General features: G+C 46.5%; 1 protein-coding gene across 1 annotated transcript in view; it reads right to left on the bottom strand.

The window, feature by feature from the left end:
* Positions 1 to 3,236: 3,236 nt before the first annotated feature.
* The window catches only part of LOC311145581 (SR-related and CTD-associated factor 8-like), a 50,144-nt gene continuing 39,081 nt past the window's right edge, over positions 3,237 to 14,299 (bottom strand). The window contains exons 17-20 of the mRNA XM_084181855.1: positions 13,306 to 13,444; positions 8,870 to 8,926; positions 8,528 to 8,740; positions 3,237 to 8,356 (exon numbers count right to left, since the gene is read on the bottom strand). Coding sequence (XP_084037981.1) covers positions 6,066 to 8,356; positions 8,528 to 8,740; positions 8,870 to 8,926; positions 13,306 to 13,444 — 2,700 coding nt within the window. The 3' untranslated portion in view covers positions 3,237 to 6,065. The remainder of the gene's footprint in view (positions 8,357 to 8,527; positions 8,741 to 8,869; positions 8,927 to 13,305; positions 13,445 to 14,299) is intronic.

A 14,299-nucleotide genomic window follows, 5' to 3' on the forward strand; every position in this document is an offset into this window, starting at 1 on the left:
TGGGTCCAAGGTGTCTGGGATGATGATGTTGATGTGTGTCATGACCAGCCTTTCAAAGCACTTCATAATTACAGATATGAGTGCTACAGGGCGATAGTCATTTAGGCAGGTTACCTTGGAACTCTTGGGAACAGGGACAATAGTGGTCAGCTCGAAACATGTTGCGATTACAGACTGGGACAAGGAGATTGAAAATGTCAGTGAAGACACAGCTGGTCTGCGCATGCTTTGAGAACGCGCCCTGGTATTCCGGCCTTGTGATTAACCTGTTTAAACGTTTTGCTTACACCGGCCACAGAGAGCGAGATCACACAGTCATCCGGAAAAATGGGGGCTTTCACGCAAGGCACACTGTTATATTCCTTGAAGCAACCATACAAGGCATTTAGTTCGTTTGGGAGTTCTGCATCGCAGGGAAACTCACGGCTGGGTTTCTCTTTGCAAACCGTTATCGTCTGCAAGCCCTGCCACATACGATGAGTGTCAGAGCCGGTGTAATAGGATTCCACCTTCCTCTTATATTGCTTTTTTTCATGTTTAATGTGTTGGAGGTCGTAGCGGGATTTTATTGTATGCGTTCATGTCCCGTTCCCTGTAAGCGGTAGCTCTAGCCTTTAGCAAGGCGTTGACATAGCCTGTAATCCATGTTTTTTTGATTGGATACGTTCTTATAGTCACTGTGGGGACGACATCGTCTATGCACTTATTGATGAAGCCCTTATTGACCAATTATTGTGGTAAACTCCTCAACGCTATCGCGTGTATCCCAGACATATCCCAGTCTGTACTAGCAAAACAGTCTTATAGCCTCGCGTCTACTTCATCCGACCCCTTTCGTATTGAGCACATCACTGGTACTTCTTCCTGTTTGAGCTTTTGTTTGTAAACAGGAAGCAGGAAAATAGAGTCATGGTCAGATTTGCCAAGGTCAGATTTGCCAAAGGAAGGAGGAGGGAGGGCCTTCTATGCATTTCTGTGGGTAGAATAAAAGTGGTCTAGAGTTTTATTGCCCCTGGTGGCGCAGGACACCTGTTGGTAGAAGTGAGGTAGGACAGTTAAGTCTCCCCGCATTAATAATAATATAATAATTAAAGTCTCCGCCCACCAGAAACGCTTCCTCTGTTTGTTTAGTGCCGGAGTGGTGTTGGCTTGTGGAGGGACGTAGACAGCCATGATAATTACAGATGAGAACTCTTGGTAGATAAAAGGGTCTGCAGCTTACCATGAGGTATTATATATCAGGTGAGCATCAAGCTTGAGATTTCCTTCACACTTGAAGCAGCACACCAGTTATTTATGAAAAAAACACACTTCGACTTCCCCATTGCCACCGTCCGATCCTTCCGCTGCATGGAGAATCCACTGAGTACTACGTGCATAGCGTCATCATCCAGTCACATTTCAGAAAGACATATTGCTGTTTTTCAAGTCTCTCTGATAGGAGACTCTCGAACTAAGCTCATCCATCTTATTCTCGAGTGACTGGACATTTGCCAATAGAACGGAGGGGAGCGCCGTTCGGTTTGCTCTTCTCCTCAATCTCACCAGGACTCCACCTCGTCTCCGCCTGCAGCATTTTAGTAGCCCATTGAACTAAGGAATAAGGTCCAGTATGAACAGTGGAACAGCTGAGTTGGAGTTGAAGTTGTATTTGAAGTCGAGATTAGTAACTGTCGATCTGATGTCCAGAAGTGCTTGTGGTCATATGTGATAATTGTATGAACTTTCTGTACAAAAAAAGTAAAGACAAATGCAATACAAGTCACTAAATAGCAATGTTGGGTTGGTAAGCTGCGTGTGTGCGCGCAGTAGCCACAAGACTGCCGCCTGCAGAAATATCAGCCCACAGAGAAAAGTATGAGATTTAACTTTCTAGAGCAGTGGTCACCAACCGGTCGATCGCAATCGACTGGTCGATCCCCAAGGCATTCCCAGTCGATCGACAAACATTTCTGTAAAAAACCCAAAGATAAAGCCTTCTTTAGGTTCTTTTTATTTATTTGTCTCGGGCTGTTGGCGGTAGCTGCACCCGATTCAGCTGCCTTGCGCGTCAGGTAGGCGAACTGTTGCCATTTTGAACCCCTTCATATGTCTGAAGGTACAAACTCTTGACTTCCCGGCGGGCCCAGAGAGCAAATCAAGTGCACTATAGGCCTACCGCTGGCCAATCGGATGGCTCAGATGACCGTGTCTGCAGTAACGTAGCAGGCATAAAAGAAAGCTACAGCAAAGTTGATACTGTGAGATTTCAAAATGTTTAAAACCATGACTAGAGAGAGCCTGTCAAAGAATACAGCAAAGAAATGCTGTTTTTATGAATGAGTTCATGTTTAAGTTCTTACTCAGCACGTCAACACTTCGTATTCAACATAAAATGCACGTTCTTCCTATTTCCACTCAGCGCTACAAGCATTGCAGCAGTAATGAACGAGTAGGAAAGGGTATCTATAGGCTTGCGTTTCTGTGATTATTAGCGTCTTGAGTATTTTTTTATATCGAGGAATATTTCACTTTCTCTGTTCGTAGGAGTAACAACATGAATTTGTGCATGAGGCAGATATAATGCGGTGCGACTCGAGTTTTGCCATCAGCTGGAAGACGGTGTCTGTTTTTGGTCAGTGTCAGTGGAGGAAAGGGAGAGCGGAGGGATGTTGAGAGGCGGACCCTCAGTCTGTTGCTCTCTCCCTCCGCTGAGACTGACCATCAGATGCAGGCACCATCAGCCCAGTAAAATACAAATAAAAAGCAAATGATTTAAATGTATGCTCACTCAGCTGTGCTTCACTAGTAATACAACAACGGATCTATTAACGGTGTGATCATATAGCATAACTTGAAATATAATTTTTCAAAATGGCCCGAACAACAATGCATTGGCAGGGCAATTCAAGCAATGCCAAAATGTGGTGATAATGTATTGGGTCTATAGCTTACTGCACAAACCTCATTGCTACAGTACTGTTTTTAAATTAGTTAGTGTTGCATAGGCTTATGTTTTTTAAGTAATGTTAAAAAAAAACTGAGCGGTAGATCTCGGCTTGCGAGAGCTGCATGTAGCCACATGTGCACATTTTGTTCATATCCTTTGCTAGTTAGTGAGTTATTAGCCCAGTTATAGATCATTTGTAGTCAGCAATAGGGGACTGATTGCTTCCTATAAGAGCACAAAAAGTATACATTTCTAGACATCTTTGAAACGCGAGTCAGGTAGAGAGCTTTTTTTTTTTTTTGTCTTGAAGGGGCAGTGTTCTATTTTGAGACAGGCTTGAATAAGCTAAGTAGCCAATAGGCAGAGTGTAGCATAATTTATCTGATTCTCTGTAATAATGGTATGGGAATAATCATGCATTTTATTTTGTAAAGTGGTTTCTTGCATCAAACAACACAACAACATTTTCAATCACCTCCTTGTCTGAAGGACAAGTGGATAAACAGGTTAATGTCAAGCCCTGCATGTTTTTTTCAAAAGTCTCATGGAATGTAGGCCTACATTGAACACCACACATTGGCTGTTACTGTAGGCTGAATGATAGAAAAGCTATTTCCATATTAAAATTTTATGGGATGGATTTTCTCCATTGTTTTTGATGGTAGGCCACTCTGGTAGGCCTACATTATGATCAAATAGCCACAGTAGACTTCATGGCCACTGTTAAAACTAACTTAAAGCGGGTACAGCCTCAGTGTTCACATTCATGCGCGCTGGAAGTTGCACAGAATTTTCACAACGTTGAAGTTCGTGCTCAGCAGACCTGAAATTTGCTCAGTGCTGAAATTTTTTTGAGGGAACATTGGTTGGAACTCTTCTCCATTGGCGCCATCTTTATTATACCTCCCCTCATCCCTCGTGCTCTCTATCCCTCCCTGTCTTCGTTCTGCTCTGCGTGCGTATGGTTAAGGCCAACACCAGATGGCTGGTTTATGCGTATCTTCAGATAACTTTGTCGGGACTCATCCTCTGCCATGTCAATATAAACTTTATGCATTATGTACTGTAGCTAGTGTGGAACAGTGTGAGTGGTAGGTCAGTATATTGCCTCACTGCTGAAACGTGACAGTACTGAGACACTTTTATCGATGTAGGTATGATGTAGACCAGGGTTACCCAACTGGCGGTTTTTATTTCATTTTTTATTGTTGAACATAGAAGACTGTAAAAACACCAGCAAATCAGCTCCAAGTGATTTTAATTTTTGAAATCTGTTCCACGTATTCCCACACATAATAGAGAGGTATATGTGATCGTATACAAATGTAAGCAAGGTTAGAAATTATTATGTTTTAGTCAAATATATCTGGTTTGGGCTTCTTGCAGTCTACAAATTATTTGTAATTATGTTCCGGCCCCCCTGACCATCCACTCAAGAAAATAAAAAAATCCCCTTGGCTGAATCTAGTTGATGATCCCTGATGTAAACTGTAGAATTGACCGTGGCATATTTCTGCCAAGTTTCATGCGATACGGAATAAAAGTCAAACTCTTAGTAAGGTCCTTGATTGGGCCTTTTGAATTTCAAATGTCAGCCATGAAAACATGTGGAATGCTGTCTTCTGTGTTCAAACTGTCCAGCCTGATCTATAGTCCAGAGAGGCCAAGCCAGGGGGTGTAATGGTATGTGGAACGAGGACCCTGGTCCCTAATCTACCCAGATTTGGATTTACGACAAAAAGAAATGCTGATTTACCTTCAACTTTATTAAACTCTTATAACATTTGCTTGTCTGAGAGAACTTCAGACTATTGAACCTGTCCTGATCGTATAGTGTCTCAACAGAAATGTACTGAAGAAGTATGACGTGAACAAGACAAAGGAGAATAAATGGCTACAGGCCGGCATGCACACAACGACGGAGTAAACAGACTAGTTGGTTCCCCCTACACATAGGCTAAGGGCTGTATAGGCTGCCCAGCTATGATCACACAGACAAAGGAGATCAGTGTCTGTGTTGACAGCTTGCTGGACAGACTGCTGTCTCTCTGAGGGGTTGTACAGTCTCAGGGAAATCAAAGCAGCACTTTGAAGATAGTGTGGTGTATTTGGTGGCATTATGCTGAACAATAATCAAAACAAGAAGGCACAATCTGATCCCAAATAGTCACCCACCCAACAAAAGCATAGCGAAGTACAGAGTGAGCAGAAACTAACATAACAAATGAATCCATGTTCGCAAACAAACTAAAGAGCGGTTTAGATAGACTAGATTGATGTCAAAGTACAGGCACTTTAACATCCTGCCTGACTTAATGGGGTACGACAACATCAAGTCAATGGCCTAACTACTGCAGTGACACAGCTGTTTGTATGTGACACCACCACAAAAAGCATATAGTCTGTAAAACATTACTCCACTGGTCCTGGGTCAGAAAATACAGTCCTAAAGCATTTGTTAACAAACAAAGCACGTTTATTTCAAACTAAAACAGAATGCACCCAACATCCATCCATCTTTTTTTTTATATATCTCTGGCTTACTTTGTCCTTTGAATCACTGCATTATGATGAGCAAATCACAGACATTTATTTTGGGGATAACACAGGTCATGTTTTTCATCTTTTAGGATGTTCTTACTGTACGTAGGCTATATTCTGCCTATAGACAAGAAGCATATAGGACACCATAAAGGCATTCATTTAAAACTTTGCTGCAGCATATTTTAAAAGAAGAGACAAAACAGGCCAGCGACTGCAGTTTTCAAGTATTCCGTAATCTGGATTCAATCCATTGGAAACAGCCAGGATCCTTACACTCTTCCATAGGAAGGTCAAAGCAATTTTTGCTCATTTACAATTCAAACATTTTGGCAAGCAATTTTCATTAAAAATTCACCCAGCTTCAAATCGTAGGGTGGCATTACAACTAAAAAAAGAAACAAATAAAAGAATGAAAAACATAAATCACCTACCATTTAATCAGCTAGCGAGCCATCTATTGAAGTACACCGTTATGTGAGAAATAAAATCAGTTGTTAGGTCATCAGACAATATTATGCACATTACTACCCAGGGTCCCGTGGGTGGCTGACATGACTACAGAGAAGAGACAACTTTACAAAATGATCTTTACCTACTGAGTGATGATTGTCCCCTCAGTGTCTGTTTGCTCTACCACTGGCTGTTTCTCAGCTTCCTCCATCGGCTCACTCAGTCCATTGTCCTTAGGGGAGGAGGAAAAGGAGGAGGAGGCATGCTGTGGTGGTTGCTGCACGTCCAGGGGCTCCGGCAGGCGTTGGGGTTCCTCAGGGCTGTGTGTGAGGACCGGTGACATTGAGAGGGGGGCAGGAGTGGGGGAGAGGGTAGGGGTGGGCTCAGCCACTATGTCAGTGTCCATCCTCGACCCCGTCCCATAGACCCACTGAGATGGAGGTTCCTCTATGGGTTCAGGCTCTTCCATTGGTTCCTCCTGGGGTTTCTCTGGCTTGTTGGCCCAAAGGGGATTCACTCTGGCTGTGTCAGTGATCTCCTCAAGGGTGCAGGGGGCCTGTGGGGACAGGGCCTGGTATGGCGACTGTGCCCAGGGTGGGGACAGGGCTTGGGGTAGGGACAGGGCCTGGGGTGGGGACTGTGCCCGTGGTGGCGACTGTGCCCGTGGTGGGGACAGGGCCTGGGGTGGCGACTGTGCCAGTGGTGGGGACAGGGCCTGGGGTGGCGACTGTGCCCGTGGTGGGGACAGGGCCTGGGGTGGCGACTGTGCCCGTTGTGGGGACAGGGCCTGGGGTGGCGACTGTGCCCGTGGTGGGGACAGGGCCCGGGGTGGGGACTGTGCCCATGGTGGGGACTGTGCCCATGGTGGGGACTGTGCAGGGGGCGGCGATTGGGCCTGAGGGGAAGCCAGGTTTTGGGGTGATGACTGGTTCTGAGGAGAGGATTGGGTCTGGGGTGAGGACTCAGACTTGGGGGTAGCATGGGTCTGGGTAGAGGACTGGGACTCTGCCTGGGGCTCAGGACCAGGGATGGCTTCATTCTTGGCTTGAGTTGGAGACTGGGATGGGGCTTGAAGGGACTTGGTTGGGGCTTGAGATGTTGACCGAGTTAGGAGGGTTGGAGTTTGAAGCAGACCCGGTTTAGTTAGGAGTCCAGGTTTAGGTTGAAGCCTGGACTGTAGTTGCAGCAGGGCCTGAGGTTTGCCATGGGTCAGGGAGAGGGTTGGGGTCAGGGAGGGAGTAGGAAGTAGGGGTTGTGGTAGAGGGAGAAGAGGTGTCCAGGCTCCACGCTTGTTACGGTCCCGCTCACGTTCCTTCTCCCTCTCCTTTTCACGCTCTCTCTCCCGGTCGCACTCCTGCTCTCGTTCACGGTTGCCACGCTCACGGCCATGGTCCCTTTCTCGCTCCCGGTCCCTCTCTCTCTCCCGGTCTTTCTCGCGGCTATCTCTCTCACGGCGGTTGCCGTTCATCTCCTTCCTGAAGTCAAATTCCCTGTCGTCCCTCTCCCGTTGCTGCCTGTCCCAAGGGTGCCTGCGTTCATCCAAGTCCTGGGGCATGTCAGCATCAGCGAACGGTGCTGCAGCATTAGCTCCACCACGACTCCACGCCGGGCCCCCTCCAACACCCCCGCCACCAGGACCAACAGCACCTACTCCTCCTGCCCCTCCTGCTGCCCCAGAGCGGTTCTGGTTCTCAAATCGGTTGGGGAAGTTCTGCCCCTGGTTGGAGCCAGGGCGCTCCTCCTGGAAGCCCTTGGAGACCCCGGCCGGTGAGCCCCGCATTTCACGCTCATCAAAGTCCCCTCTAGGTGGCCCCCAGCGACTCTGGGTCTGGGGGGTGAAGCCGGCGAGGGCCTGAAGCCGCCCTACCACGCTGTCTCTAGCTGGCTCCCTCACTGGGGTCTGGAGCAGGGCGGGCCTGCCTCCTCCTCCGCCCATACCCCCACCACCAGCTCCCCCACCACGTCCACCTCCACCCATGGACTCTCTGTGCTCCGGGGGAGGTGTCCTCAGCAGGCCCGTGCTCTGCTTCTCCTGGGGCGGGGGGAAGCGGTAGTCTTGGTCCCCCCCCTGCTGGCTGTCGTCTGCCCCAGAGGAAGGCTCGTCCTCCGCCTTAGACATGCTTTCGTTTGGGGGGTTGGGTCCCCGGTTGAAGGCCCCCTCGGCCCTGTTGAAGTGGTCCATCTGGGAGGCCGCTCTGGCGCGGGCCTGTACATGGAGGGAGGCGTCCAGGAGGCTCTGTTGGGACAGGCCCTGCTGCATCAGGAGGGGGAAGCGGGCCCCGGCTCCCTGGAGCATACTAGGCCGGAGGTCCAGTGGCATCAGCCCAGGCATCCTCTGGCCAGGCAGGCCCTGCTGGTGCAGGGGGTGGGTGAGGGAGGCTGAGGGGTGCATCCCCAGAAGACCCATACGACGACTCATTGCATTTTGCATACCTAGAGAGAAGAGGAACACAAAAAGTGTAACGGCAAAAAACAGGTCTTAGCAGCAAAGTCTTGAGAAAGTGAGACATTTTTCTAAAGATCTCAAAATGAGTCATTAAGAACAGACAAAAGAATGGCAAAACGTGCACCTAAACCCTAGATGATAGTTTAGTATGCTCTTACCTTGCAGTACTAACTCTGCAGCGGCGTCCATGCCATCAGCAGACTGGCCCGTCTTGTCATTGGCTCCTTGCTGCGTCTGGACTCCAGGTTGAAGCGGGTTGAAGACCCCTTGTCCAGGGATGGCAGAGGGCATGAAGCTTCCCGGGACAGTGGCTCCGTACGGGGAGTCCTTCATGCTGTCCTGAGCCTGCGACATGGAGGGCTGCACCAGAGCTGCAGGAGAGGAACAGAAAAAACCATCTGTCAGTATTTTTTTTATCACTAATATTTTCTGGCAATATTTACTCAAAAGGTAATGCAACATCATGGGTTCTATAGACAGTCAGGTCATGCAGTACTTACATGTAGGAGCTGAGCCCATGCCTGCTTGCTGAGGAACACCTGCTGCCTGCATAAAACCTACAGGAGGGAGATACAACACACCATTATCATTATTTGGATTATCTGAACAATAAATCACTATTTAGGCCATTCAAACCTCATTTACTGTTTAACGGATGCCCTGCTTCACTTTTCTCCCCTTATTGAAAGATGTACCATTTTTGGGCCAATTTATGCAGTGCTTTGTTCATATAATGCAGTCCGCTTTCCATTGAGGATTTCCCAAGCTGATGCGCGAGAATCAAAGACCAAACAGCCGCAGATCACTCGCTTGTTATGTTCGGGCCTCTTTCCTCTGCCTCAGAGCTCCCCTCATTCCCTGGTTGACAACCCTCTCTCTGCGTTATGCATCACTGTCAAACTGACACTGATAAAAATGAGGGCTGCTGCAGCTGATTGGATTGGTGCGATGCAAACGCATCCCTGTCTGGTGTGATTGGACATGCCTGCTGTCAGAGTGGCTTCCTCGGTCATCCATCAGCGCTGCCTGGCCGCAGACCGAGCCGATCGATACACGATTGGTGGATTGGTGAGAGATATCGCGTTGTGACCTGCCTGCATATCATCATAAATACGGCTAACTGGGCCTGGCTGACTGGCTTCAAATATCTATTGGCTCATTGTCCAGAGCCCAGAGAGGGAGCTGCTGTCTACATTAAGCTTGATGTGTTATACACATGCACACACACACGCACACACACACACACACACACACACACATATTGTGCCATACACAGGCACAGACAGACAGATACATATGCAGGCAGAGAATTGAGAGGAAGACAATGTAGAAACTGCAGGAGTTTAGCGACAAAGGAAAAGGCGAGGGTAATTCATCATCCCTTCACAACAGACAGTGTGACTGACTATCCAGGACCAGGAAACTAAAGTTCCCCATAATTGGAGATGTTTTGTTTTCATTTCCAACTATTCTTTCTTGTTTTTCTCCCAATGACTTGCTGTTTCTTTTCAAGGATGCACTCTCCCCTCCTTTCTATCTTCCCTGCTCCCTTTCTCCCCTCCTCTGTTTCTTTGATTAGAACAATTCACCACGGGTTACCCCTAGCCTAAACCTCAAATTGAGAAAAAGAGAGAGAGTGACAGAGAGTGAGAGAGTGACAGAGAGTGACAGAGATGTGAAAAATAGAAAATATAGAAGGAAAACACCCCAGAGTCTTCTACTGCATTTGAGAGACAGACAGACAGAGAGACAGACAGACAGAGAGAGACTTTGCTCCCCAGCATTTCCTCCTGAGGAAATATATCATTTGTGGGGATTCTGTTGACGTAAGTAGAAGAGGAGGAGAGGAGGGGAAAGAGGAGAGGGAAATGGTGTGTATGCGGTGAGTATGTGGGGTGTATGTGGTGAGTATGTGGGGTGTATGTGGTGAGTATGTGGGGTGTATGTGGTGAGTATGTGGGGTGTATGTGGTGAGTATGTGGGGTGTATGTGGTGAGTATGTGGGGTGTATGTGGTGTGTATGTGGGGTGTATGTGGTGAGTATGTGGGGTGTATGTGGTGAGTATGTGGGGTATATGTTGTGAGTATGTTGTGAGTATGTGGAGTGTATGTTGTGAGTATGTGGGGTGTATGTGGGGTGTATGTGGGGTGTATGCGGTGAGTATGTGGTGTGTATGCGGTGAGTATGTGGGGTGTATGTGGGGTGTATGTGGGGTGTATGTGGGGTGTATGTGGTGAGTATGTGGTGAGTATGTGGGGTGTATGTGGAGTGTATGTGGAGTGTATGTGGTGAGTATGTGGAGTGTATGTGGGGTGTATGTGGGGTGTATGTGGTGAGTATGTGGGGTGTATGTGGTGAGTATGTGGAGTGTATGTGGGGTGTATGTGGTGAGTATGTGGGGTGTATGTGGTGAGTATGTGGGGTGTATGTGGTGAGTATGTGGGGTGTATGTGGTGAGTATGTGGGGTGTATGTGGTGAGTATGTGGGGTGTATGTGGGGTGTATGTGGTGAGTATGTGGAGTGTATGTGGGGTGTATGTGGTGAGTATGTGGGGTGTATGTGGTGAGTATGTGGGGTGTATGTGGTGAGTATGTGGGGTGTATGTGGTGAGTATGTGGAGTGTATGTGGGGTGTATGTGGTGAGTATGTGGGGTGTATGTGGTGAGTATGTGGGGTGTATGTGGTGAGTATGTGGGGTGTATGTGGGGTGTATGTGGGGTGTATGTGGTGAGTATGTGGAGTGTATGTGGTGAGTATGTGGGGTGTATGTGGTGAGTATGTGGTGAGTATGTGGGGTGTATGTGGTGAGTATGTGGGGTGTATGTGGTGAGTATGTGGAGTGCGTGAGTGTAAGCAACATAAATAACACGTGAATTTATGGGTAACAATTCAAATTAAAAGAAAGGATGAATCATTATCTTCTCGTGAGTGGGGTAACATGTATCATCATTTGATTTGTGGGGGTAACATGTATCATCCCGTGTAGCTCAGTTGGTAGAGCATGGCGCTTGCAAGGCAAGGGTTGTGGATTCGATTCCCACGGGGGGCCAGTATGGAGAAAAAAAATACAAAATAAAAAAAATTATGCATTGGATAAGAGCGTCTGCTAAATGACTAAAATGTAAATGTTAAATGTTAAATGTTTCATTTCTCTCGCATGCCAGCTTAGCTGAGGCCGGCGCAAATTCCTACTATTAATGTGTCCAGGTTAAACATGGTGGGGCATCCCTCGTTATAAACAGTCGGTTAAATTCACGGTTAATGCATCATATTCTGACCTATTAGAAGCAATTAATACCTGAAACAACAATGTCATCATGGAACAAAACGACTGGCCAGAGATTAGAGCCCTGTGTCACATAAAAATCTTCCCAGCGTGAAATACTTCCCAATCGTTCTGATTGTGTTGTGATTGTGACATCATGTTGTAAAATTTCTCACAGTGTGAAAATGTTCCCAGTTCAATAATTGCACGTGTGTCTCTTTATGTGGATGGCTGAGCTAGTGCGGATGTTTCTCTCACACCCCCGTCTTTGCAATCGCAAAAACTCTCTCCTCACATCAACCCTCAGCACTTAGACGCGCGAGTCCGGGTGTTTATATGCTGACCTTCTCATTGGTCAGTCAATACTCCTGGCCACCATTGATTGGCAGATGTGTGAAGCAAATGCGGGTGCCCACAGAACAGTTTTTCGAGGTTGAGGAAAGGTGTGAGAGAAACATCCGCACTAGCTCAGCCATGCACATAAAGAGACGCACGTGCAATTATTGAACTGGGAACATTTTCACGCTGGGCTACTCTGCTCAATGAAGAGACATGAGAGAGCAGTTAGCTGTTAGCTACTTTTCATCATTCTAAACATTATTATTTTCTGTGAAATAATCTCTCCTGTCTTATATTTGACGAGGTTGAAGTACTTCTGACATAATGTTATGATCTTAGCCAGATATCACTGTACTGCGCAGCAGAGCACGAGCAAATGGCTCAGCTTAAAAATGTTAGTGATTAATTTAGTGATACCCGAGCCATGCCCGTACCCTAGTTATTGATGAAAAAACAGGCCCGATCCAGCCCTAACCCTATGTATAATATCGTGTCCCGTCAGGCTCGGGTAGCAGAGCTCTAGCATTCCTCAGCAAATATCCAGTGCAAGATGATAGTATTTTTGACAACCAAATTGAGGTCAAAATGACTGATGACATCGAAGTGTCAGCTACATGGTGATTTGTGATTCCTAACTTACATTTTACCGGTAGCCTACTGCCTGCACCATGACGGAATGTGTTTGACGTTATCAAGCGCCGCACAGAACAGCCCGCATATACTGCAAAATGAATCAACAGTGGTACGCAAACACTTCGTGCTGATCAGGACCTCATGATGTGGTCGACTGTCTCCAAGGTGGGGGCATTTTCTGGCAACCGGATGAGGCAATCGAAGGAGGATGCGATGAGTGAATTGACTGCATAGACCTACTGGCCTCGAATTTAGTAAAGTTTGCTTTCTTCAAAGTAAGTCTGATAGGCCTATTCATCTTTGTACTAATATTTTGTTAAAGCCTATAGGCTATAGGTAATGAACTCATTATACAGTAACATTTCATTTGATTACAATTATTTATTGTCAATCATTCTTGAATTACAAAAACAAATATTGCACTTCATTGCACTATATACATCACCTTAAATTACGTTTTATCCTGTAGCTGATAGGGATTGGATGGCACTTTTTCCAGTGCTGCATTCATTTGACAGACCTAACTTGAATGACTGTCCCTCTTTATATACAGTAGCCTATTTCACCTAGAAAGTGTTTGGGGGAGCGTGGGGATTATCTTCTTTCGCTCGCTCACCTCACTTTTCTGGAGGAAAAGATCTGTTCAATAGGCCTTTTTTTATGCAATACTCTTCACTGGCAGACTGCTGTGTCTTACCTGGAGGAGGCTGGGAGGCGTTGAACCCTGCTCTGAGGAAGGTGGGCGGGGGGCCATAGCCTGGCGGGGGCATTGCCATGGAAACAGGGAAGGATGGAGGAACAAGACCCCCAGCAGGGACAGCCTGGGCCACAGGGAGCTGAGAGGAGAGTTAAACCAGAGAAATGAGTGCTGGGATGAATATGCATGGTTGAGATGATCACTGTAACATCATTTAACAATCAATCAAAGAATTTGGAGGAACAATAGTTTCCTACAGGTAATCATGTTTTAAGACAAATACTATGAGAAGCAACAACATTTAACTGCTTTGGGAGTTGAGATGTATTATACAACGGGTGTGTCTAATTCTGAATGCTGATTGGTTAAAACTGCATTCCAGCAGGTGTCTATTCCACAAGTTACCACCAGCTAAATCTGAGGTTAAAATGCCTATTTACTCTGTTCCATCTGACTGCGCAATCCACTGTCTCATCAGCCCAGCCAAGCAATTTATAAACTTGATCTCCATTATAAAAAGCATCTAGACATTATCTCACATTTCTTTTAGACTAACATTTCATTTTCAATAGCAGAGATTTGTATATACCTTGCTGTCTGTCTCTCTGACATTTGCAACATTCAAATTCGATCTCCAGCTGTCCAATAGTAATGAACGTGTCGGGAGTTGGGACGAGACAGACAGGCAAGCAGCGTTTCTCAACCAGTCAAAATCATGAATCAATCAAGCTGGCAACATTTTAATGAATACATACAAAGAAATGTCAATTGAAAAAAGGTCAAACGAAACAAAGTGCAGCTAGTTTGCAGTCTCTCCAGCTTCAGTTTGAAGTGATTGTGTTAGCTGTGTTATTGGCTAGCTCCTCTTAACAACAGTATCCTGACGAGTGAGCACATTTTCTATGCCAGACGAAATCGCGCCTTATTAGCTCATTGTTATGGATGTATCCAAATAAATGTCACTAGAAAACAGCTTAAACAACTGCAAATGCAG

This window comes from Coregonus lavaretus (assembly GCF_964263955.1).
Source record: "Coregonus lavaretus genome assembly, chromosome: 18".
In the NCBI taxonomy this organism is placed as follows: Eukaryota; Metazoa; Chordata; class Actinopteri; order Salmoniformes; family Salmonidae; genus Coregonus; species Coregonus lavaretus.